This window comes from Grus americana, chromosome 8, assembly GCF_028858705.1.
Source record: "Grus americana isolate bGruAme1 chromosome 8, bGruAme1.mat, whole genome shotgun sequence".
In the NCBI taxonomy this organism is placed as follows: domain Eukaryota; kingdom Metazoa; phylum Chordata; class Aves; order Gruiformes; family Gruidae; genus Grus; species Grus americana.
The window spans coordinates 1,638,680-1,665,964 of record NC_072859.1 but is presented as its reverse complement, the minus strand read 5'-3'; the positions used below and the strand labels follow the sequence as shown (position 1 = coordinate 1,665,964).

At 38.9% G+C, this 27,285-nt stretch overlaps 1 protein-coding gene across 2 annotated transcripts in view; it reads right to left on the bottom strand.

The window, feature by feature from the left end:
* Positions 1-27,285, bottom strand: part of BRINP3 (BMP/retinoic acid inducible neural specific 3) — a 223,331-nt gene that overhangs the window by 75,129 nt on the left and 120,917 nt on the right. For both annotated transcript variants that reach the window (XM_054833452.1, XM_054833453.1), the window contains exons 3-4: positions 25,279-25,469; positions 15,360-15,550 (exon numbers count right to left, since the gene is read on the bottom strand). In XM_054833452.1, coding sequence (XP_054689427.1) covers positions 15,360-15,550; positions 25,279-25,469 — 382 coding nt within the window. The remainder of the gene's footprint in view (positions 1-15,359; positions 15,551-25,278; positions 25,470-27,285) is intronic.

The following is a 27,285-nucleotide window of genomic DNA, read 5'->3' as shown; positions in this document are numbered from 1 at the left end:
CTGAGGCTACTGGGATTTTACACTGTGTCCCCATTAGTTTCAAGAAGAAGGCATGATTTGGCTATTTATAAGACTCACAGATATTATTAGTCATAATAATACTGCAGTTGAATGGAAAATCATTTTCTTAGGTTGGGAAAGTATGAATTAAAAAATATAATCCTCCCCGAATCACAATAAAAAGTTAAAATGCTCTTTTTCTTTGTGAAATGACAGGAACAAGAAAGTCTAGGTGCATATAAAAATTATCTTTGGATAATTTGGAAACATTTTACCTTTGATGTGGTCAATTTTAAAAATTATATATATATATATATTTTAAGAGAAAAAATAAGAATAACTTGTGCTAAAGAAAAAAAGTAAATGTTAAAGGTTAACATTAGGACATAAAAATAACATTTAAATGATTTAAAGTCTTTAAGCTCAAAAATCAAAGTGATAAGGGCAGGTTAATTAAGAACCAGATTTTCCATGGAGATCCTACCTATGATTATATATTTCTGTGCAATTCTAAAACTTAGTTGCAATATTGCTTTCGGTAGTATCTCTAAAACTGTACTAATTTAAGCTATTTCCTCCCCTGCAGTGCATGTAAACTCCTGGTTTATTTTTGCTGTCCATAGCACTACAGTCCCTAACACTCTGCTCCTCACTTACTGTGACATCTGCAGCAGGACATTTTGCATGTCCACTTTATTTTACCGTACTCCAGTCAAACTGCCCCTTATGGGGTTGTCATTCTAACCTCTCAAAAGAAATCACATTACTGTCCATAATGTGCATGTCTGCTGGCTTGCTGTCTGCCTAGGTCACATATATGTTTTTAGGGGTTTATTTTTAGGTTGCATCCTCATTACTTCCCACCCGTTTATTCCCTCTGGTAAATGATTGTAACACATTTGCCCTTTCTGTCTCATTGGTACTGCCAAATCTCAATTTATAGTTTTGCAAAACTCTCTTTTTTTATGCTACTGGTTTTTACATGTTTTTTCTGCAGATTTGGAGGCCTATCTACAGAGTTAAGAATTACAAATGATCTATAATTGTATCATCAAATCTCTATCAGATGTTCAAACTAAAGGGAAACACTTGGCTAAATTTGTTTCAGAAAAGAAAAGCAACTTTATACTGAAGCTTTAAATTTAATTTGATGTGAATACTTCCTCAGTGTAAGATGATTAGTTTAGGTATTTTGCTCTATAACTTTAATTATGCTGTTCCATTACTATTGTGTAGTTTAATCTGTGCTGAAAGCAAATCTTCACCTGTAAATCCCACAAATTTATGAAAAGACGTGGAAGAAACACCTGAGACTGGAATCTGATTCCAAATATTGCTGCACTAAATATGTATATCGTGCATAGTGCATGCCTACAGATGACATGATTCTTACTCAAAGCAGGCAAATAAGCTTGGCAAACCTGTTCACTGTATAAATTGTAAAAGACTTAGGATTCAGAAATCAAATCTCTGGCACTTACCTTTTAAACTAAATGTATATGTTGCTTGTTAAATATTATTTGGTAGGAAAAAGCGTCTTCAAATATTTATCTGCAATTGCACTTGAAGCTCCAGTCAAGGACCAACACCAAATCAGCTAAAGAATACTAAACCACAAAGGACTTAGTGTTGAATCTGTTCTGACGCATACATGTTTGCTGATGCTTTCTAAATCATTTAAGTGAATTACAGGAGCAATGCTCATAATCAAAGCTAATGTAAGCACTCAGGAACTCATTGCATGACTCGAGAGTGCTGGGTGCTTGCTTTGATAAATGAGCCACGGCTTCTATATCATCCGAGCAGTGCTGAGGACCTGACTTGTGAGCTTCTCACAAGATGTGGGAAATCCTAGCAGTATTTTGGCTCACTGTCATCCAGACTGCTTCTGAATTCACTGTAGTGCTGACAGTTAAGGAAACATTTCAGGGCTTGTCTGTAACAGTTTAAACCCCAGTGGTCAGAAAATAATAAAATTGGTCCTCATTTACCATGCTTAACCTTCATATGGAAAATACTCATAGCAAAAAAAGTCTCCCAGGTGTCCTTATTTCTACTCCAGCTGCTGGTCTGGAATGCAGAACCATCAACATTTGCAAGCTTGTTTCAGACAGAAGAAGTTGAGGAAGCACCCGGTAAGAATGACTGGGAAAGGAGGCAGTTTCTTTGGGATATTCGCTTTCTATTTTAGGTCAACTTGCTGCAAGCCCTAGGTAAGGGTAAATACACCAAACCTTAGGGTATATTTGATTAAGATACAAATATACACACAGTTTTACCTAGAAGTCTCTACTATGATCAAAACAATTTTTCTAATAATTAATTATATGCATATAATTAAAAATTACTTTTCAGATAACAATTTTTACAGAAAGCTTGCCACTGTGATAATCAGAACTATTCTAGATAAAAAAGAAAAATGATTGGGAAAGGCAAGGCTAGAGGAAAGAAACAAATTTGCAAGTGAAGAACCATATGAAAGAAAAATCTTTGGTTAAAAATAAACCATAAGCTCCTAATACGTTTACTAAAATAGAATAAATTCCCCTTTTTATTCCCTTTGAGACCAATTGTATTCCAGATAATCCCATTGCCTGTCTGCTATAGATCAGAGAGGAGGACTGAATCCAGGTTTCTCAATTCAGTCAAAATTTATTGGAAATGAGAGCTTGTAGTTGTGGTCTGTATACAGTCTGACCTTTCAGATTGGATCTGTCAAAATACACGGAAAAAAGATCATTTCTTTCACACCTAAGCCCTGTCAAATATGCACAAATCAAGTGGAGAACCCTGTAGCATAAGGAATGAGATAGGTTTGATTACACCCACACTTAAATATAGAAACTTTTAATGTCAAACACTCAAAAGTCTGAAGATTGTAGAAAATGCTTTTAGTGAGTGAGAACTGGGAATGTATAGGTACCAAACTATATTTTCATTATATCCCTTAAGGTTTTAATGAACACACAAAAACTGACAGAGAAGAAAAGAAAGAGTATCTCTCTGTCCATAATTGCTCATCACATCAGGAGGTGGAAACTTCAAATCAGAGTTCAAAGTTTTACTCAGAAGAACAAAAGTAAAACTGGAGTTATAAGTTTGCTGAGCTTGATTAAATAATCAAAATACACATATCTGCAAGCATATCAAATGGTACTCAAGTGTTTCTGTAAACTGACAGTAATAAAAAGCATTACAAAATTAAAACACAATTCAAGCAAAAAAAAAGCCATCTTGAGAGGCAGGAATTACAGCTGCCTGGGAAATTCCTATAGACATTCCAAGATCCTGTATTTTCATCCTCCCCAGTGTAAATCAACATTGTATTTAGTGGAACATTGCGGATTTGCACCATGGGGGTTTCCATGTTTTTGACAGGTGAAAATACCTCTGGCCCATGGCATTGAGCACATTTCATCAAACTCTGCTGTTGCACCTTAACTCATTCACCACCTATAAAGACTCATGAATGATCAAACTGACTGCTCTTTGGAAAGTTTTGGCTAATAACTGAGTGATTCTCAATATTGTTATTTCATGAACTAAACAAAAAGAGAATCTTTAATCTACTGAAGACTGCTCTTCGAATTAGGCTCCAGGGGCAACGTTACCCAGACAGACTGCTGTGCCTAGCTGGAAAATAGTTCAAATCATCCTGATTCATGGGAATAGAAAGATCTATGAAGTATCAAGGCCTGTTCATTAAGCTATACATGAATGTGTCCTACTATGGATCTTGCATTGATATAATTTTTTCAAAAAATGTTTAGAATATAGAAACTTGTCCAAGGGCTTGTTTTATTCATTTCTTTCTGTACCTGACATAGATGAGACAACACCTAGGGCAAAGAATGATGTATCATAAAGGCAAGTGCATTTCTTCAGCCAAAAAATAGAAAAAGAGACAGCTAGGGTTCCTATGAGCATGAGAATCTAGGGAAAGAGGGCAGTTCAGAGGAAAAAGGAGGAAACAAATGAAGAGAGTAGCACTTATTATCAGTACTGTGGAGTCCCATGGAAGTGGAAGGACTTTGTTCTGCTCAGAATTGAAAGAAACTCTACTACCTGCAGGTTTTGATGTGTTTCCATGTAGACTATCATGTACTTAGAAAATTTCTAGAGATATCTAAGTATCCATCTCCTTTCATGATATGGTAGGTGGAAAACCTTTTCACATGAGTTGTTTTTTTAATCCCAGGTCTTACACATGTAAACGTCTGGATTAAATTCATATATGTCACGGTGTTTGTTTTTCATGCCTTTTTACTTATTAGAACATTTAGGTTGTATGTGGTGCACAATTCTTTCCAAGCTATTACACTGTGATAGTAGTGTATAACTCTTCATATTGTACACTATGGACTTGCCAGCTTTCTATATTTTCATCAAGGAAGGACAGATCCTGCTCAGTGTAAACCAATACCAAAGTTGTTGATAAACTCAATTTAATTATCTTAAGTAACTTTCCTTATTGTCTTTTTAGCATTGTAATCTCCTGATGCTGTGGAGTTTAACAGGTGAAACGCCTTTCTCTTTTACTTCAAGAACAAAGAGTGTGATGCTTTACCCTTCTGTGTGTGCAATATACCAACTCCTTTCTACAGGATTATTTTTAATAGATTGGTCTTTATGACCAAATGAAAATTTTCAGGCATAATGCTTTGGTCCTCTTGCATATCCTAAATAAAAAAGAAAAAAAGCAGACCCACACATTTTATCATTATACTTTAACCAAGTATATAAATTGCTATGCTTGAAGGAACACAGAGTATTTATTTCTTATACTGATATGCGTGGCTGAGTAGTGCTGTGAATGTCGTATTTCAAACAGAGAAGCAGAGGAAGAATAAAGTCTACTTAAATACACTAAAATATGACAGCAAAAATATTGTAATGGTCCTCTTCAACCCATTTTCTCTATTATCCGCAACATTTTATCATCATTCATTTTTACACAATCAGGATTTCATGAAAAGTTGAAGGAAAAACATGGATTTTTTTTTTTTTTTTTTTTTCATTTTCAAGTCTCTAGTTACTCCTGGAGAAGATACAATTATATTTCCTTATAAATCTACATCCCAGGTAGGAGACTGCATGCCAATGTCCTCTATTTAGTGGCATTATTATAAATGTTGGAACATTATGAACTAGTCTAACTGTGACACTACAGTTCTTTTATGATTTTTTTTTTTAATTTTGTATTACTTTTAACAAAAATCAAAGGAAGAATACCCAAAGACCATGAAACGTATTAACTATTCCCTAGGAATGAGAGGGTAAATTTGGGTAATCTAGAGAGACATAACGAATACTAATTTCATAAATTAAGAAGATGATGTTTGAAGTTGAATGGAGAAAACCCTGATCTCAATGGTATCAATATGCATGTGAAGAAACTTCTCCGACTTCGGTGGAGTTTATTCATTGTATAAAGTCAGAATCTCACCATGCAAAATTAGAAACGCTTTTTATTTTGCATACTTGATTCAGCAATAAAATTTGTAGAACAGTGATGAAACTACAAACCTTTCAGACGTTAAAGGTCTGAAAACACTGTAGTAATCACACGATACTGTAGAAAGTCTCCTGGATGAATAATGAAATCTTTCTTAAACCCAGCTTTCTGCCACAGCATATACAGGCATTATAAGCATTATCTTGTTAGAGATTACATTATAGTTTTGCTGTCAGAAATGTAAATCCTGCTGAAACCCTAGAGGTAGAAATAATTTTGAGCTGCAGAAGACAGCAATGCTGCAACTCTCAGTTACCTATAAAGGATTCTCACATAAAGGAAATTTCAGGAGTGTTTTATACCATTAAATTAATAGATTGAAGAGGATGATTGCTGTTTGAATCATAATCTATAACAGCAAAACATGTGAAAATGTATTTTGGGTATAAATTCTATAGGAAAAATAATATGACCACTGACACCTTTCAACAGCCTTTTCTTATTCTCCAAGCTTATTTCTTCTGACTCTGAGTCTCTCTTACCCCGAGATATTCTTCCTAATCTGACCTTCATGTTCATACGTGTTGTTGATCCATGCTATCTGATATTTCTTAGGGTTCAGAGGTAGGGAAATGTTCTGCGATTTTTATAGTCCTTGCTTGACATTTTCTGCCCTGCTGACAGGCAATAGCTGTCAGTTGGAGAGTGGAGGACATGGAGAGTGCTGAAGTAAGTTTCTCAACCCATATACAAACCACTGCACAGCCAGAATAAGGGCCAAATTAAAATCCATAGAAATCTGAGTGCCTCCAAATTAGTGTTGGAGTGATCTGTTCTAACTGCATAGTTCAGTGTGTTCACTGTGGATGTCTCAATATTAAATCCCTTCTCCATTTTCTGGGTGTATTTACTTTAGTTTCTCTTTTTAAGGGGAAAAAAAAATGAAACATTTAAGGAACTGTAGTATGAATTGTTTATAGGGTTTTGACAACTGTGATGGCAAGTGTTGTATGAGTGCTGTTAAGGTCTCTTGTTTACATATGTATATTTATAATCTGCTTAGGGTTTGGCAGTCTATTTTCTTGGGGTATTTTTTATTCTTCTCTCTTGACTAAACTACATAATCGATATAACAAAGTCCTTCAGTTTGTTATGGTCTATCATGTCGTACGGCCTACCCCTTTTTGTGTGTGTGTGTGGTGGTTGGGTTTTTGTTTGGTTTTTTGTTTGGTTTTTTTTTTTTTAAAGTGAAGAATAGTTATCTAAAGTCTTTCCAAAATGCATATTCTAGCATTTCTATTATGTGCTATTTTGTTGCTTTGAAAGCATTTCATGCTGTGTTACCAACTAGCTGGCGATGTTATAACTTCTTGCACTCATTACCCCGCTATGCACATTGCTGAAAATATAATGAGACAGTGCAGTTTGTATGAGAGGCTGGTAAAACACATCCTTTTACGAGTGTCATGCTGCAGCTGCTGTGATGTATCATGTCAATTATGCTGCTGAGCATGCATTCTGAGAGTGTTTAGTAAAACACGTTATTTCATTAACTTGCTGGTCCTTCCCCCCCCCCTGCTTTTCTCTCACTCTCTGAAACAGTGAGGGCCAGATTCTCAAAGGAATTGTGCTATTTTACACCAGCTGAAGATCTGACCTCTACATTACCTTTTAGAGAAAGCAGCCCTGGAGTTTCAATTTAATTAAAACTCGTCTGTCCAAATGAATTAAAGTTGTTTTTAATATCGTCACCTTAAATTCTTGAATAAGATATGGAAATAAATGCCTAACCTTTACCCTTGCTGTATTATTAGAATTAGTTAACAGTCCACACATAGCAGTCACAAGATTTTGTTATACCTATGGCAAATTTCATCCAAAGACTTCCATCTCCCAGATATAAATGTATAAAACTTCAATTTTATAATGAGACAACCAGAACTCCTGTGCTGTGCAGTAGAACATGGTACAGAGACATCTTAGCTACCTGAAATTGTTCTCACTTCAGAAAAAGAAGGGATAGAGCTGTGGAAGTCCAGGACAGCTCCTGAGCAAATAAACCCTGTTGAGAAGCACAGTGTATTTGTCTGGACACAGCATTGTGGTCGTGTCCTGTGTCTCAAGTTTTATTGATGTCAGCACCACGTACTAGCTCATGGCCTCTGTGACGTGCTTTGTGGCATGGTATAGCCAGGTTCAAAGACCAGACTGTCAGCATTTTGATCCCAGCTGTCTAAACTTGCCTAGCCAAATCCACAGTTAAATTCAGATTACTGAAAGACCCTTAGGAGCCAGGTGATGCCCGAAATGTAACGGAAGCTAGATGCCTAACTGCAGGTCCCAGTTCCTCTGGTAAGACTAGATAATGACCAGAATTTAAATTTAAAAATCCATACCTAGCCATATTAATAGCGAGCTGATTTTCTGACGCTTTTAATAATCAGTGAGATTTTCAATGTAACTGCAAAAGTATTCAATTGTCACAAAAATTTTGTGGGAGTTTACCACATCAAGACAAAAATTTTGGAGCACAATTTCTATGTATTTCCTGAAAATCTTAATTTTTAACTCCTCTTTTGAAAAATTTCAAGCTTTGGTCTTGTATGAAGGTAGTCTGATCTCCCAAGGTGGTGAAGAACTTGGAAATTCATAATGGACCTGAACAATACCTGTCCTTGAAAATCTGTAATGTGGCTTTTCTGTGACATGCTTAAATAACATCACCATACCTACACGATGGGGAAGCCACAACTTTTTGAAAAGGGACAATAATTTCTGTCTTTTACTTCCCCAGGTTTCTTTAATTAAACTTACATTTACTATTTAATTTCTCCAATGGAGTCAACAAATATCTGATATTACAGGAGTTTCCAGCCCAATGTTTCTAACTGTGATTTTACAAATGAAAGCTCTAGCTGGGCACAATTTTTTGAGCTTCCCAACTTTTGGTCATTTATAAGGTTTCTCAGCTATACAGTCTTAAATCCTGTCTACAAACTGAATGGGAAAAATGAGGGCAAAAGGGTTCAGGATCTGGATTTCAAAAGCTTCAAAGATTTGGCTGTTTATACAAAACTGTGAAAACTATCTACATTTGGAATTTGCCAGAAATCTGACACAAGCACAAGGCTTTATAGCATTTCAGCATTTCTACTTTTGATTACAGCAATTACTTGAATCCATAGAAAAACACATTCAAGTATGAGGTGTGAAAGAAAAAAAATGAAACAGGCAAGCTTTTTCAGACAAAACAAAGAAACAAAAAAATGGTCTGCATTTCAGTCTGAGTTTTGAGCGAAAAACTAATTTCATTACACTTAAGTTTCCTCTCTAACAGCACACCATGAGTCATTCATGGGTTAATTATAGATAATCAGATATAGTTACCATTACAATAGAGCCCTGTTCTTATAAACTATGTGTAATCTAAAGTTTTCAGAGACAACAAAAGTGCGTAAATATCTCATAGCAAAAAAAAAAAAAAAAGTGGTTTGGAGGAAGAAAAAAGAAATTGCACAATAAAATTTAATTGAAATTAGAGGGCACATTCTCAAGGATGTTTATTCTTTCTCACTCAGATGGAATAAATGGGCTGTAATCTGGCTGTAAATAGCTGGTGGAAAATTCAATTTATGCATCTGTTCTTCTGTTGCCTCCTGTTGTTTTGTTGCACCATGGCTGTCCCACAGCTGTTTGGACCCAAAGATAACACCTACACTGTATTCACCTGCCCCGACTCCCTTGAAAGAAAATGTATTCTGGAATGGAAGAAGACACCCTCCAAAAGACGGCTACTGTAACAGCCTCACTTTATCAACCAGCAATGTTATACTTGCCTAACATAACTGTGTTTATCCTTTTGCAGAATGCAATGAGAGTATTCAACAGTATTTAATTTACCTTGTCACCAATGTGTTTCCTATGTGTTCTGCACAACTGTTTGGACTTAGTGCAGAAGTTCATTAGTGAGAGTGGTGGAATTACGGCTTCTAGCAAAGATAATTTGGGGTCATTTAGAATCACAGAATCATAGAATACTTTAGGTTGGAAAAGACCTTTAAGTTCATCAAGTGCAATCATTAACCTAGCACTGCCAAGTTCACCTAGTGGTGGATCATGTCCCTAAGCACCACATCCAGTTTCTGGAGGAGAATGCTGTGGGAAATGATGTCAAAGGCTTTACTAAAGTCCAGGTAGACACATCCACAGCCTTTCCCTCATCTACTAAGCAGGCCACCTTGTCATAGAAGGAGATCAGATCAGTCAAACAGGACCCGCCTTTCATAAACCCATGCTGACTGGGCCTGATCATGTGCTTGTCCTGTACATGCCATGTGAGGGCACTCAAGATGATCTGCCCCACAACCTTCCCCAGCACTGAGGTCAGACTGACAGGCCTGTAGTTCCCTGGATCCTCCTTCTGGCCCTTCTTGTAGATGGGAGTCACATCGGCTAACCTCCAGTCAACTGGGATCTCCCCAGTTAGCCAGGACTGCTGATAAATGATGGAAAGTGGCTTGGTGAGCACTTCCACCAGCTCCCTCAGTACCCTTGGGTGGATCCCATCTGGCCCTATAAACTTGTGTGTGTCTAAGTGGCATAGCAGGTCATTAACCATTTTCCTCTTGGATTATGGGAGCTTCATTCTGCTCCCTGTCCCGGTCTTCCAGCTCAGGGGGCTGAGTACCTGGAGAACAGCTGGTCTCTGATTGCCCTCAGACTTCTTGTTGCAACTTCATCACTGCCTACCTGAAAAATCAATAATGGACAATAATCCGAGGGCCGTTCCAGGGTAGGAAGCTTTCTTTTTACATCTTTAACCCAGGCCCCAGGAAGGCAGCAGACTTCCCTAAGGAGTGGGTCCACTCTGCATGTTGGGCCTTCTGTTCCTTTCAGAAGGGAGTCTCCTATGACAATGACCCATCTTTTTTTTCTTTACGGAAACAGCTTTGACGCAGAGCGCAGGAGTATACTGGCGGTTCACAGCTGCATGAGGCTCAGAAAGCAGAATGAAATCTACACATACTATGCACACCCTGTCCCATCTACCCACTATTGGAAATATCTCCTAATTCTTTCTTAGGAGTATGGGTGCACGATCTCAGGGTAGTACACCAAGGTCATTCCGCCACGGGACAATGACAGGTCATGTTGCCAGAGTCACAGTAGATGCTACAGTAACTTGTGACCTTCATGCATTGTTCACACTATCCATCCACCAGCAAAGGAAAGAGGTCAGTCATATGGATTAGGGTCATTGCATAGTCCTGGGTCTCAGGTCATTTCACCTTCCCCTGGGCCTCCGACTGTGGTTAGATCTTCAATAGGTGCAAATTAACATGGCTGTACAGAAGTGAGAGCAACACCAAGTTGGAAGAGCTGAGAATATTGCTCATTAAAGATACCACACAGGGAAAGAAAAACATTTGCTGACTGTATTTGTATTCTGCTTCCACGACCATACGGGATTTTATTAAACAAGAGGAGAGTGCACCCCGTCATCCTAACAGGGATGTTGTTAATAGGGAGAACTAACAGCCATCGGTGCATCTGAAGAGAAATTTTCATAGGAAAAAGCTTCTAAAATGAGCATGCAAAGGAAGTAATGTTGGATCTGTAATATTTCAAACACAACAGGATGTACATTCATGCAAATGTATATGCAAATTAGATGCAGCCCTCAGGCGCTTGGTGAGTTTCCAGTGAGGCCCTTGAGGCTGCAAACTGTTGATTTAGCATATAAGCCTAACCACTTACACTAAAATGCATGCATTAAAATAATATTGAAAGAATGTATGTATCAGGGACTTTTAAATAAGTTAAATATTGATATAGGCTCTGATTAGCTCCCATGGACACTTGATTTCCACTTGAAAATGTTGTAACGTGGTGATTTTACCTTTCTTAATGTAGAATAAACAATTTATTGTCTATGTGATTAATGCAAAGCCTCAATCAGTTGTACTCGTTATTTTTAAGGATAATTATGTCACAGCTAACAAACTTGATTACAAACAAATTGATTAACAAGCTTGATTCATCAAATACATCTCTCTCTTTCCCCATGCTGCATGTTAACAGATTTTGCTCTAAATGGTATTGTTTTTCACTAGACATATAAGAATTAAACATGAAGACTTTAATGTTAATTCTACTTCCCCCTTCTTAATGCTTTCTTTTCTTTGTGACATAACCTAGTTTTCTGATAGAAAAGCTTAATTATAAAACTTATCAAAATATTATCTTCCTGCATCAGTCCCACAAAATTATGTATCAAGACCTGTAAGAAAAAAGTCAGCTATCACATATCTCAATGAATTTGAATGAAGAATATAGGAATTGCTCAAGTATTAGTTGTTTTAATTATATAAGGGAGAAAAATGTTTCATTGTGTTGCTTTCCAAAGAGAAACTCTTAGAATCTGGGAAAACAGATATTTATTGCTGGTGACTTCCCCTTCCCCCCCCCCGAAGATTAATTGAGCTTGATCATTCTCACCTAGTATTGACCTAGTGTTGATTTGGCTTTGGAACTCAAGAGACTTAATGGATCCCTCTCCATGCCCCATCTGTAAAGACCTTAGACTTTAATCTGTTAAGGAAACGCTGGGTGGAGCAGCTGGAAGCATTAAGAACTGCCCAATAGTTTACAGTGTAAACTTTACACTGTTTACAGAGTGGGTTCACTCTCCTCCCTGGAGCAGTCCAGGAAGCAAAAGCACAGACCTGGGTGATGGTCACCCTGGTCCTCAGGTCCCCAAGGGTGTCACTTCTCCTGAATCAACCCTCAAGATGATCTGCTGGAACACAGAGATCTGACTCTGTGGATGAGGAACCAACCGAGAACTTATGGGTCAGGATTAAAGGGAGAGCAGGGGCAGGGGACACTATAGTTGGGGTCTGCTACAGGCCACCTTACCAGGAAGACCAAGCAGATGAGGCCCTCTATAGACAGATAGGAGCAGCCTCACATTTGCAAGCCCTGATCCTTATGGGAGACTTCAACCCTGATATCTGTTGGAGGGACAACACAGCAGGGCATAAGCAATCCAGGACGTTCCTGGAGTGCATCAGTGATAACTTCCTTCTCCAAGTGGTAGAGGACCCAACAAGGACAGGTGCCATTCTGGACTTTGATCTCACCAACAAGGAGGGGCTGGTAGGGGATGTGAAGCTCAAGGGCAGCCTTGGCTTCAGTGACCATGAAATGGTGGAGTTCAAGATCCTCAGGGCAGTGAGGAGGGCACACAGCAAGCTCACTGCCCTGAACTTCAGGAGAGCAGACCTTGGCCTCTTCATGGATGTGCTTGATAGAGTGCTATGGGACAAAGCCCTGGAGGGAAGAGGGGCCCAGGACAGCTGACTAATATTCAAGGGTCACCTCCTCCAAGCTCTGGACCAATGCATCCCAGCAAAGAGGAAGTCAGGCAAAACTGTCAGGAGGCCTGCATGGATGAACTGGGAGCTCATGGGTAAATTCAAACACAAAAAGGAAGTCTACAGAGGGTGGAAGAAGGGTGGATAACTTTGGAGGAATACAGAGAACTCGTTGAAGCAGACAAGGATCAAGTTAGGAAAGCTAAAGCTCTGATAGAATTAAATCTGGCCAAGGATGTCAAGCACAACAAGAAAAGCTTCTATAGGTACATCAGTGATAAAATGTAGGCCCCGTCTAGGATGCTATGGGAAACGTGGTTACCCAGGATATGGAGAAGTCTGAGGTAGTCAACAACTTTTTTGCCTCCGTCTTCACCAGCAAGTGCTCTAGCCACACCGCCCAAGTTGCAGAAGGCAAAGGCAGGAACTGGGAGAATGAAGAACTGCCCACTATCACCCACTGTAGGAGAAGACCAGGTTCAAGACCATCTAAGGAACATGAAGGTGCACAAGTCCATGGGACCTGATGGGGTGCACCCGCGGGTCCGGAGGGTACTGGCAGATGAAGTGGCTAAGCCACTCTCCATCACATTTGAGAAGTCACGGTAGTCCGGTGAAGTTCCCTCTGACTGGAAAAGGGGAAACATAACTCCCATTTTTAAAAAGGAAAACAAGGAAGACCCAGGGAACTACAGGCCAGTCAGTCCCACTTCGGTGCCCAGCAAGATCATGGAGCAGATCTTCCTGGAGACTATGCTCAGGCACATGGAAAATAAGGAGGTGATTGGTGACAGCCAACATGGCTTCGCTAAGGGCAAATCGTGCCTGACAAATTTGGTGGCCTTCTATGATGGGGTTACAGTGTTGGTGGGTAAGGGAAGAGCGACAGATGTCATCCACCTGAAATTATGCAAGGCGTTCGACACTGCAGGACATCCTTGTCTCTAAATTGGAGAGACATGGATTTGATGGATGGGCCACTCAGTGGATAAGGAATTGGCTGGATGGCCACAATCAAAGAGTGGTGGTCAATGGCTCAATGTCCAAGTGGAGAACAGTGAGGAGTGCCGTCCCTCAGGGGTTGGTACTGGAACCGGCACTGTTTAAGATCTTTGTCAGCGACATGGCCAGCAGGATCGAGTGCACCCTCAGCAAGTTTGCCGACAACACCAGGCTGTGTGGTGTGGAAATCTTTGCACGCAGTTTGATGGAAAGAGCCTAGTTTTAAAGGTTGCTGTACATCTACATAACAAACAATGAGATTAAGAAGATAAATCAGATCAGAGGCATGGTTAGTATGAAGGTCTGCAGCAAGACTGTGCAATCCGATGGACAGCCCTCAGCTGAGATTGGTCTCTGTGTCAGTTCTGCTACATTTTCAGCTGTGCTGCCTGAACAGCTAAACACCATCCTGCACCTGCAGATGGCCAGCTCTGAGCTGGGGTTAGCCGCCATGCCGCCAGCCCATGATGGATGGGACAGGAGTAATATCCTCCATTTACCAGCAGCCAAACTGAACAGGTGATGCCGAGCCACCAATTCTGGTTGTGTCCTTCTCACTGCAAAGGCCCTGGCGCTCCCAAGGAGGCAAATTTATATTTACTTGAGTAACAGTTAAGGTAGTTGGAAACTGCAGTTGGCTTCAGATGTTCTTTAATGAAGACCTTAGTTACCAATGGAAAGATCCAATGAACGGAATGGATTCTAAATCACATCTTACATTAAAAGCTTCATAATTAATGCATATTCAAATGCAAGTTAAAATTTTATTTCGTCTTCAATGCTGGAAACGGACTGAGAGACGTTATTTTGAATAAGCAACATTAGGCTACAGAGCTGCTCAAAAGAAGAGTCGTTGCTTTACATAATACCTGCTGGGGCACTGATCTTAGCCAAGCGTCCTCCAGTGCCTACACTGAGTGACCTACAGCAGTCAGTAGGCAGGGTGCTTTGACTGACAAACTGTACTGAAAGAAGTTCCTAACAGAAAATAAGATGTGCCTCTACAAAACTACAGAATCAAGAGCTCCGAGCTGTTCCAAAGGTCAGTAAAAAAAAAAAACAAAACCCAAAAAACAACAAAAAAAACCCCAAAACCAAAACAAACCCCAAAACAATAAAATTGTACAGGAGTGCAATAACGATGTTTGAAAAAAAAAAAAAAAAGGAAGAAGAAAAGAAGTATGAGGGAACTGTATGCACCCGTACACAAATATAAGTCTGTCTATAACTGCAGTTGCTGAGCACACAGGTAAAGGAGATTGTCTCAATGAACAAACAGTTCTATAAGGACCATCTCTATCATTCAAATTACGTATCGCTCACCAAGAGTAATATCTTTAGTGCATTAAACCCTCTTCTAAACTAGAATCTTCACTATCAGTTGAAGGCTTTGATTCCAGTAAAAAAAAGTTTAGAGCATTGTTTTGTCAACAAACCTTTTTACTAATCAAAACACATTTCTCCTGAGAAGCAGCAAGTGAATCTGGAAACGCATCTGCAGGTTGGTCCTAGAGGACTTCCCCTACCTTTATGGCGGTGGAGGCAATCTGGATGTGGTGGAGTCTGCGCAGCGTGCTGTCCCTGTCAATGAAGTAGGAGGCTGCGAGCTGGTGCAGGGTCTCCAGAGTCACCGCAGAGCTGTTGGTGCTGAGATCACTTCCTTCCGACCTCTTGCTCAGCTTCCGTTTGTCCACAAAAATTGTGAGTGACTCCTCTCCTGAGCAGGGAAACAGAAACCACAGCGTTCATCAGTGACATCTTCTGCAAGCCTCATTTGGCCAGAAATAAGGTGGCAAGTCAAAGTTTTACGTAGCTGTTGTCTAATGTTTAGATATCCCTCCCTGGTGGCGTATGCAGATACTTCAGTGCCTAAGCACATGGACAACAGATACTATTCTAGTATCTAGTATTCTATTGTTTTTTTTTTTTTTTTTTTTTTTTTTGTGCCCCATATTAATGACAACCATCCAATAGGACATATTTATGTCTAGAATGCAATGACACTGGGGATAAGGCTGCTATACAAATTCCCATTTGCAATATAGAGATACTCTGCAGACATTCAGTTTAAATCATGCATAAAATGTGTTTATTTCCAAGGTTGCTTTATACATTAATTTTTTAGTATTTAATGTTAGTGTAAAAGAAAATGAAACCAGTGTAATACCTGAGACTTTGTTTCCTTCTTTTAAGCAGTCTATCACACCTGATTTCACGGGAGAGATACCTTGTTACTTGTTATAAACAATCTTGTTATAAGCAAATCTGTGCTTTGTAATCAATTCAGAAATGCTAAGATGCCTGAAACTTGATATAACAGCTGTCTTACATCAAATTCATATAACCAAAAAGTATAAAAAATATATAATAAGAATGTTAATCAGTTTCTTTAAAAAAAGAGGAAACATAAATAACACTTTACTGACTCCCAAAGCAGAGGTGCTTTTCCAAAAGCAAAGAGAAGCTCCAGCAGTTTACGATTTCTCATTTCCTTTCTCTGTAGGATTATTGAAAATAAAACCAAAGCAAAATCTCACTTGTTTTCCTGAGTGAGTTATTGAGAACCATTCCAGAACAGACCTACAGATAATGTTAAATTTGTAGGGAATTTTCCATGTTTATTGTTTATTTCATGGATATTTTTTCCCTGCATTTCAGGCTAAGCAAGAATTCATTCATTTAGTAATATGTTTAGGCAAAACTCTAATTCAGAAAATGAATTAGAAAAATAATTTATTGACTCAGTATTTTCTTCTGTGCAACTTATGTCTGAAGTAGCTACAAAAATACTTTTCTCACTTCCTGAGCCTGTGTTTGGTAACTTGCATTCTTCAACATTAATCTCAAAAATAAATGATTAATATCATTATACCTGTATTTTAGGTGCTGAACAACTCCGCTTCCTTGTTCCTGGGAAGGAAGCTGCCCTGATAGGGTCTGACTCGCCACTTGTGCTAGTTTCATTGCTCGCCCATCTGCTGCAGTGGCATTTTGCCCATTCAGAGGATGGGATGCCAGCTTTGGATGAGTTTATGTGCCAAAAAGTAATAGCCGTAGAGGGATAATATGTAGGATGAAAACATGACATCATCTTTAAAGGGAGATAATCTTGGTGGTGAGCAATGCTAAATGAAGAACGCATGCATCCGTGCAGGAGACTGCATCTGTTGACAAATTTGACGCATAGCTACCTCGGCTTGCAAAATTCATTTGCGTTTGGAGAAAGAGGAGTGTGTTCATGTTAATCAATGTACCTTACGGTGTTTCCCAATCTCTTCACAAATTCAGAGGACAGTCAAGCCCTTCAGACATTACATAGGCAAAACTGCCATTATCTAGGAGCCTCTTATCTAATTAGACCTGCCGGGTTTGTCCAGTGTGTTCATTTCGTCCTGGAAGGGACAGCTGCTGCCCAGGACAGCTCGATACTCAGCTGGAGCCTACCTCAGTCTTCACCACTATATTTATACTTCTCCTCCTAGGGTTTTGTAATGGACTTTTTTTTTTTTTGGGGGCATGTGGTCATCAAAGCAGGGATTAATTGCCTGAACTCCGAAGAACAGGAATTAAAAACAGCCTCTGTAAGTAACAAGATTTCCCCATCCGGTTACCTAATCTTTCTGCTGTAATAAGTAGACATAGGTTCGCGTTATATTTAACTACCGCCAAAACCTCCTGCAAAGCAGACTAGGGTTGCTTGGCAGGGCAGGCGTGAGCACGTTCATTAGTGCAGAGTTGTGCACCGCATTTTGCTATGCTGTGCGGACACGTGGTGCGGGTCCTGTGGCCAGGTGGGACATTACTCACACTGTGCTGCATCCGTGCCAGCTGCCGTCAGTGGAGAACTGGAAAAGCACAGCAAAGTGTGATGACTTGTATTTTGAGAGAAATTTGCCGTCAAAACCTGGTCTAGGTTCCAGCACTGTTGGCATTCAACGATGCCCGCGCAATAAACCCTGCCTTTTCAAAACCTGCCTTGTGACTCTCGCCAGTACGAAAGATATTTCTGAAACGAAAAACAATAGAGTGGGCTGAGATTTGAGGCAGGGGCCAGGGGCTTTGTGCAGCTGTTCGTGGAGCTATAAGGACACAGTTGTAGCAGAGCAGGCAACGTCAGAAGTCAGAGGGGCAAATGCTGTACCAGTGACCAGTTCAGGCTGCGCAAATAAGGTGCAAAATTTCATGAGGAGATACATCTCCATTTTCTCCCTTTTTCCAAAGGTCTTAGCTAGTGTATTTAGATTAAAGTGACTTTTGCATGTTTGACTGCCTTTCCACAGAAAATATCTTATAATGAATTGTAACATAAACAAGCCCTTAGTGTCACAGAAAATCTCTGGAAAATAGAGAAAAAATAATTTTTTGAGGTTCTTTGTGTTTCATTATCCAGAATCTCCGCCCATCTTACTCTGGTGTAAACACTTTTGATTGATATATATTAGTTGTTAGTGGAGATGGTGGGACTGCTTCTATTTCAACAGAATTCTGGCAAGTTTTATTATTAAAACAGAGTTTGTTTATTTTTCCCCCATCAAAAACATTTGTTCTCTAGGAGGTAGAGAAAAGAACTGCAATGAAAACTCCAATTTAAAAAAAAAAAAAAAAAAACCAAACAAACCTTGAAAAAGGACATTGCTGTGTGTTGCATTGCTTGGTTTTGATCAGAAAATGTCAGGAGAATAACCTTTGAACCCCCTCGCAGTTATCACATCATCCTATCATCCCAGTCCTGCTTGATGCCGTGCCTGCCGTGGCAGTTGCTGGTGGGTGCGTTTTGGCAGGCAGGATCCCCCAGCATCCCCCGCCCCGCAGTCTCCGTCCCCACTCCCTGACAGACGCGTTTTGTTTTTCAGGCTCCGTAAGCGGGTTGAAATGATCTTGAATGTTTACTTTGACTCGGATCACATCAGACTACATGTCCCAAGGTTGAGCGAAGGCACGCAGCTGGGGTGATGGGGCCTTCAGTGTAAACACAGAGGAAGCTCTTTCTCCTCAAAAATCTCTGCACTGTGTCTGTCTGGCACCTCAAACAAGCGGGTCCCAGTTCATCACTGGTATTCTCAGGCACTACGCTAATACTGGGAGCAATCAGGTAGGTTTCAAAAATATTTGCTGCTCAAAAGGCATCCTACAGATTCCTAAAATTTTTAATCTGTCAGAGCTGATTTAGAACTTGCTAGAAAAAGTGGATTAAAACCCAGGGAACTCCCCCATACGTTGGTACTCAGGCATCCATGTCACTGCAGAGTTGTAACAGGGCTCCCTTTCACACCCAGAACTCGGCAGACTCATATTTTATTTGTGGAAGACAATATGATTTAATTTAGATTTTAATCTAAATTTAATTTTAATTTAATTTGGAGAAAATTAAACCCATGCCAAAAGAGATTCTTCTGTCACATTTGAAACATGGATGAATCTTGGTTTTTACTGGTGACAGTCTGCCACTATGAAACAGGCTAAGACGACATCCAAGCGTTAGCTAGAAAACAAATGTGATTTAGAAAGCTATTCAAGGTTATGAATTTTAAGAACTGAAAAGGATTAATGACAGTGAATACTAAGAAAACATGGTTATTCAGCCTCAGATCCGCACAGCTGTGCTTTCCGCAAGCTCTGAAAGCAGTATTCTCTCTATTTCACCAAATTCAAGAGTCAGTTAAGTTCAATTTTCAGGTTGAGAAGAAGTAGCATAAAAACATTTGGTAGTGCTCACAAAACAATGCCACATAATCTAATGATTGGTTCAAGAAATTAGCAGAGTGACTACGCTGATGCTTTACTACCATGTAGCTGCTGTCACTGACAGATACACAGCGGGGGGCAGGAGACGGACAGTCACGCTATAGACTGACCTTGGCACGATGTATACTAACCTCCCTGCAAGCCCTGGAATTTGCAAGCTTACAACTTGGCCTATATATTTTATTCTTTCTAGGTTTATGTGAACATATTTTCCAGGATTTGTATTTATAAGTTAAACTCTTGAGCTGAGAAAAATATTCTACGTGCTGTTTTTCAAAAAAATAGAGGTATGAAATAATATAGATAGATAGGAATTTAACTAGACTCATAACCCATCCATGGCCATTTAGATGTAAGACTCCTAAACAACAGTTTATAAATGTCATTCAGAAATTAGAAATTAATTTTGTGTGCATCTTAAGAACATCTTCAGGAATTATTTAAATAAAAAATGCAAATCAGCATCATTGACATGGTAGAATTGGAATAACGCTGCAACAACTGCAACTAAATATAACTGTCTATTGAAGGAGTAAACATATTTTGTTATACATAATAATACATATTCATGTTATTTAAATATTTAGTGCTATTTTCTGCCTCAATTATTGAGAGATTGTTTTCCTGTACCCACATCTTTGTAATGATGAAAGGATTATATACATTGATGTTTCATATTTTCATCTGTAGACTGGGTAGTGGTAGGAAAAAGTAGTGATCCAAGCAGCTCCCATCACTTCATGTCAGAAAGTGAGGAAACAGTAATAAAAGGAAAACACTCAAAGGCAGATATATCTGAGCATCATCCGCAGTTACCTACTTCAAGCTCTGTCTTCATACACATAGATATATCTTATAAAGATATAAAGGTCTTTGGCCTATGAACTCCTCAAAAGTTTCTGATTAAATAGAATATCTAGAATAGCTGTCATGCAGTACCGTAAAAAAATAAAATAAATAAATAAATTAAAGAATTGTTATGTCTTTGTTATAAAAGATATCTTAGTGCTCGTGGAAAATCTATTCATGTATGGTACACAGAATGTATCATCAGGGTTTTATCAGGTCATTTTTCCAAACTTAAACAGATGCTGATGGAAGTGTACAGGTTCAAAAACTATGTAAATTAACGCTAGGCCAGATGTGGTATCGTTTCTGTGGTTCCAGTGAATAACAGGGCACGTTAATTCCATACAAACCATCTGGTTTAGGATTTAAAATTTTTCTTCACTGGGTGGATGGGGAGAAAAAAAAGAAAATGTATTTCTGCTTTTTTTTCTTCCCTTTAGCATCCATAATCTTAAATTCTGGAATATTTACATACCCGGGTGGGGTGCTTGCAAGTCTGATGCTAAATTGTCAAATTTCTTTCTCCCATCAGCCATTTAGGACTGGACTCTCCCTCCCTTATTTGCCAAGACTTTGTATCTTACCTTGAAAGAAGTGTTACAGAAAACAAAGGTCATATCAGCAGTTAGTGTAAATGATCATAAATCCTTCAGAGTTCATTGAGATTCACTGGTTTACAGCATCTGAAGATTTCTCTGTACGCAGACTAATATACTGCTCAAGAGGAATATTAATCAGGGACAGAAAATCTGACCCTCTTTATTCAGCGCGTAGAATAGCGAAGGTGTAACTACCAAACCCACTTGGAGAGCTGTGATCAGTGGAGAGGAGAATGGCAAGAGGTTAAGCTGATCTGCTGGTGCCTGTTAAGATTGCCCGTTGTAAAGACAAAACTGCTTATTTTTTCTTTTTATTCTCAAAGCCTTCAACATAATCAAGGGATATTTCCTGACCCAGAGAGGTGAATGTATGTATTGATGGTTTTGGAATGAACGCTGAGCAATTATGACTGACAATAACAGCAAAAATAAATCAGTATCTACCTCAAACGTTTGAGATTACCATTTAGCCAATTGCCTAAAAATGTTCTAGTTTCATAAGAAGCATTGGCAACTGCCTGCAAATTTCTTTATTCAGACCAGTTACCGTGTTACCAGATGCAAGGAGGACTCGTTTTTGAAGTCCACTATCTTCATCTTGCGGAGCACCCAAATCAGACTCTCGTCACCCAAATGCCTGGGACAAGGGCCTGTTGTTTCAATGTAGCATGTTAGTTATCTGTAATTTCCTCATCGCCGAGTCTACAGCTTTGTGGAGCAGCCTTTACATCTATATGTAAGAACAGCATTAAAGTGAATGCCTTAAAATGGGATCCACTGATATTTTCATCCTCCTACATTTATTTCACAGTGGTGCCCTAGGCTTCACAATAACTTTGTTCTGAAGCTCACTGCTGCACACTTTTTTTTGTAAACCATTAAAGTGCCCATCAGCTAATGCTCTTTTATATGATTCAGCAAGCTGGACCCTCATTGCATCATGCTGTATGCAAGCAAAAGACAAAACTATAAATGCAGAATAAAAGGAGAAAAAGTAATACTGTGTATTGTCTCTGATTCAAAGGAGAATCTTTGCTTTTTGGGGCTGCTAGCTGAAAGCTGATAAAGAATTTAGAAATACATTTCATAGAGTCAGAAAATAATTTAGCCTGCAAGGGACTTCTGGCGGTCATCCAGTCCAATTCCCTGCTCAAAGCAAGTCTAATTAAATGAGATGCTCAGGGACTTGTCCAGTAGAGCCTTCTCTCACCTTCAAGGATGGAGCTCCCTTGTATGAGTCCTCCCTTGCCTTTCCCCTAAAGCTGTTCTAGTCGGTGCTGGCTGGGCTGTGTGAATTAGCAGCTTCGCTAACGCAGACAGGATCTGCCTTGTCCTAGAGGAGTGGAGGAAACTTCCTCACCTCCTAGTGATGGCCCAGCCCAACACAGCATCCCCATTTGTGCACAAAATTTAACAAAAATGAGCAGCCACAGCTGTCCTTTCTCTGCAGATTTGACTCCGCAGACAGTCAATGCAGAAGTTGTTACTCCTGTGCACAGGCACCCACTGCTCAATCCAGCGTTGTGCCGCAAGCACTGGATGACATGGGGTCCTTCTATCATGCAGCTTGAAGCTGCTCATTATGGACATTTGTTTTGTGTCACAAGAAGATAAAATTTCCATAAGAAACAGAAGCAATAAGAAATGTCATTTTCCACATTATCTTGTGGCAACAAGAAAAATAGAACTTCCCTAAGTTCTCGTTTCAGAATGCCCTTGAGGAGTATATTTCTGTGTTTGTGAATAAAGACTTGGGAACGTATCACAAACAACCATGTGCAAGAGTTCCCTTTATGGTCAAAAAGGGATATTCATGAAAGCCAAACGGTCACAGAGGCACACAAATCTTAACACAGGATCGTTCGTTTGCCAAGCTTTCCTTTATGTCCATGAATACAGATGATTGGGGATTCATTAGATAAAAGTACTATGCACACTCAGTTTGGTCTGTTTTTAAGGAGCTACATAAATGACAAAGCTTTCAGAATAAAACAATTTGTAATTAAAGGGAGAGTACGAATACATTATTGAAAGGAAAAAAAAATCTAATTACATGTTAATAAAGTGGGGACAAGCATCTCTGGGAATCCCCATTCAATCTAGCCCAAAAATGAGAACTAAGACATACAGAAAAGTATGGGGTTATTAGCTACCTCATGAAAGCATTCTTAGAAATTACTAATTCCCTGTAATTATTTTAATTGAACCAATTTTTCAAAGTATTCAGCACCCATCCAATGATAATGGAAGGCAGCAGGTGTGCCTGAAATCATGCCTAAAAATTAAGGCTAGGGACCTAAATCAAAACCCATCAAAGTTAATACAAAAACTCCCTTTGACTTCATTAAGCATTGACAGAGCCCAGAAGTCAACACCGTCTCCCCGTGGGTGGCACATTTTTGCAAGCATGTGGCAGTTACTGCGTTTTAGGGCCTTTGCGAGGTGGTCTGAAGAGGGATGAGAAAAGAGAGTATCCTTACTCCAGTTTCCCTGCAGCAAATCCTGAGGCTTTGGGGAGAATATTGAATGCCAAAGCTACAATTTTCAAATGTCTTCACAAGAACTACCTTTAAGTTTTAGTTTTTACTTAGGGCCATATTTCATAAAAGGTGTCAAGTCTGTAGCTCTTTTGTCATCAGTGTAATACTGGTGCTTTGCACTTTTAAAGAGCAGCTATTCTTCTGTTAGACTGTTTTCCCCGAGTTGTTAAGTCCAATTTCAACTTAAAAATGAATTTCATCATATGGCTGCTAATACTGAAAGTCATGCTAGTTAATAATTAGCAAATAGCTAATAGAACTAAAACGTATTTTTAGCATCGGATAATCCTTGCATTAGGATACTTGCTGCAGCCAAATCTTTAATTGTTATGCTTTACATTTTAAGAATTAGTTTTAGTTTTTCGGTTCAGATGTGCTATGTGCTGCATACACAAGAAAATATGTGGTCATTTATAAAAGTGTACTTTTTACATGGAAGAAATATACTAAGTAGTTAAAAGAAATTCTGGGAATTTTATTCCAGATTGCTGGTCAACATATGTACTTTGTTCTTATAATTCTTATGGTAATGGATTTGCTGTAGAAACACTTGTTCCCAAAATAATGATAGGAATTAGTTCTTTATTATTTTAAATAACTACAGCAAGACAGAAATTCACCTTGTTTCTAGAATGGTCTTTTTCAAAAGGGAGTTACTATGGGCCATTTCAGTTGTTATAGATTTCAGATATCAGCCAAAAGACAATAGGAAGGCTGTCATTTTCTGTAATATATGGTTAAAATTCAGTTATGAAATGTATTAAAGAGAACCATTCCTCAGGTGAATAAAGGATTTTGACAAGACTGTCCTGCTGGAAGGATACTCAATCACCAGAATTAACTTTAATATAATCACCCACCAAGGGATAAAACTGCATTTCTAAAATGTCAGTTCATTTTGTAATGCGTAGATGGGGAATCGCAGGTACTAATTATCTTTCCTTCGGAACAATTTATGCTCTCTCTTGAACATTAGGGCTCTCCACTGGATTTCTTCAATCCATTTGGTGACTAGATCCCAATTATACATAGGCTACCCTTTCCAAATTAGTCAGTAGGGATTTATGGCTGCAGATTCCATTAAGTTAATAGGAGTCACATGACAAAGCCTCATCATCATCATCCCATTTTGAAACTTTTACTTCCACTGGTTAGGTGGAGACTGGTCCTGAAAAGGGTAGAGTGACAATATAGGGACTTCCCAGCAGTCAAAGTCATTTAAAAGTCCCCTAGCTGAAAAGATTTGTTGGAAATAATTGTTACTGGCTTTCTTACTTCATCTCTGCAGTACTGTAATGGACTCAGATACTTGTGTCATTTGTTATTATGTAAATTGTTATAAAGGCCTCTTACAGAAGAAATGTCACTCCTTAATGACCTCTTTAGTGCAGAGAAACACCGCCAAAATACCAGGAGCACGCATACCAGGAACTCGGGAAAGTACCTCAGTCTTAGCAATGGGATTTCTTACCCTTTTGTCCCTAAAATTTTTTACACAGAGTCAATAAAGTGAAGTTTAACATCAGCAGAAGAAAGAGTCAAGAGGCTTGTAGACAGAACCTGTTCCTATGCTTCAAGGTCCAGCCCCGGAGAGTCGCCCAGCCCAGCTGCGCTGAGGAGCGACCACCGCAGTTTGACAGAGAAATCAGTTCTGACCAACACTGTTCAGTCACCGCAAACTCACGCACAATATTTCCAAGCATTAGCCCTACCTCCCAAGGTAGCTGATAGTAGGAAATGTGTCCCATATTTCTTGATAAGGTTTTCTGTGATCTGTTGAAGGGTCGGGCGGCGTCCGAGTAGCCTTATGTTACGGAAGAATTCAGGGGCAAGTGGCAGTGGGGAGCCAAGGAAATTTCTTCTTTCAACAGCAAGATTGTTTACTTTCCAGCGGCCAAACTCTCTGCAAAGCAAAACAATTCTCATTCAGAAATATGTCATTCAGACAAATGTTCTTCATTTGCAAACTACTCTGCTCTGCTGACTAGCTGGGGGCGACGAGCTGGGTATTACAACAGGCCTTGACAGTGATACTCTGTCATGTGTTATAGGCATAGGACAAGAAACGAGTGTTATTTATTAGAAGTGGAGACAGTACTCCATAACAAAATCATTGCTCAGAAAAAAATAAATAAAGAATAAGCCACTTAGGATGCTGCTGTTCCTATTGTTTATGTTTAGCCTCTGATGTGAATACGGCCCTAGAACAACCAGATTTGCTAGAAACTGAAACTAAATTGCTAAATTAGCAATTTCCCAAAATTTGGACCAAACGCAGCCAGTGTTTTCATTAGTACAAGGCAAATTTTAAATACATTCCAAGAAACAGCCCATGTTCTTTGCTTTTTGATAATAAGTCACCTAGGTACGTAGCTGGCCAATTTGAACAATTTAGAGAAACACTGTCACATTTGACCTTACTATGATATTTCCAGTTTGGTCTCCATTTTGAGGAAATATGCAGATATAGGTCCAATTCCTAAAACCAGATGACTTTTCAATTTCAGGAGCGATATAAATTAATTCAAAGACTTGTCCCCTTCCCCTCTCCAAAATAAATCAATGATAGCAGGGAAAACAAACAAGTCAATTACACAGCAATAAACACATCTTTTATTCATTTACTTACCAATTAAGATACCAGATAGAGTTATTAGTGGAAGGACTCATTGTCCTCAAAATCTAGCCAAGAGACACAGCATTTGCAATAACTTTGCTTTTGCAAGGTACGACAATATCTGGTTTAGTTACAGACTCGCGGACTGTGAGAATTAAGTCCAAGGGAACCTGTGGACTGTAGTTCAGCTACCACTTTGTGGAGTCATTCCTATAGCTATGCCAATTAAGATTTCCCTTAGATAAGATTGTGGAAAAGCAAACAGATTAGAGAGCTTGAAAGATCCTACTGAAGGTCCCAGCTAAATATAGTACAACATTCATTTACAAAATTAACACAGAAGGCAAAAATCAAGGATACAGCAAGCAAATAACGTTTGAGGGATACCTGAAACAAAGCAGTTGCCTGCAGCCGAATGACTATGGTGAGTGATGCAATACATAATCTACACTAGTATTTTTTAGTACTTTCAAGTCCATAAGTATTAGTAGAACCCAGATAAATACATTCTTGTACAGCCCTTCTACCTTCCAGCATCCTCCTGTTTCTCTTGCAGATCCAAAGTGTCTTATCCCCAGTCTAGATTAGATTTACACGCGTTTGGCGCAGCTCCTATGAACTGCCTTTCCTCTCAGACACATTCTTGCAGATGTCATTTTTTTTATTAAAAACAAATCGGAAGAATTGTAGTAGAAAGAGTTTTATGTAACTTACCTGAAATTTAATGTAATTTACTAGTCAAGAGCATGAGACTAAACAGATCCCCACAGCTTCTTAAAGAATCTGCACATCACCACTGCACTTAAATTAGTATTTGGAAATCGCTGTTTGATAGGTGTGGGCTTTTTTCGACTTAGTTGTCAGGTTTTAAAGTTTTGTCTCACAAATTTACTTTCCTTTTAAGAAGCTATAAAACCAGTAACCTCTTTTTTCAACCTTTATGGAACAACTGCATATTTCTAGAAAGAGATGAGAAAAATTACACACAAACATTTTTTGTCTCTAAAATGAAAAAATATTCATTGCACATATTGACCACATTAACGCGAGTTCTAAAAACAGTGAATTACCCTGCACTGTAAATTTAATTTTCAAGCAAAAG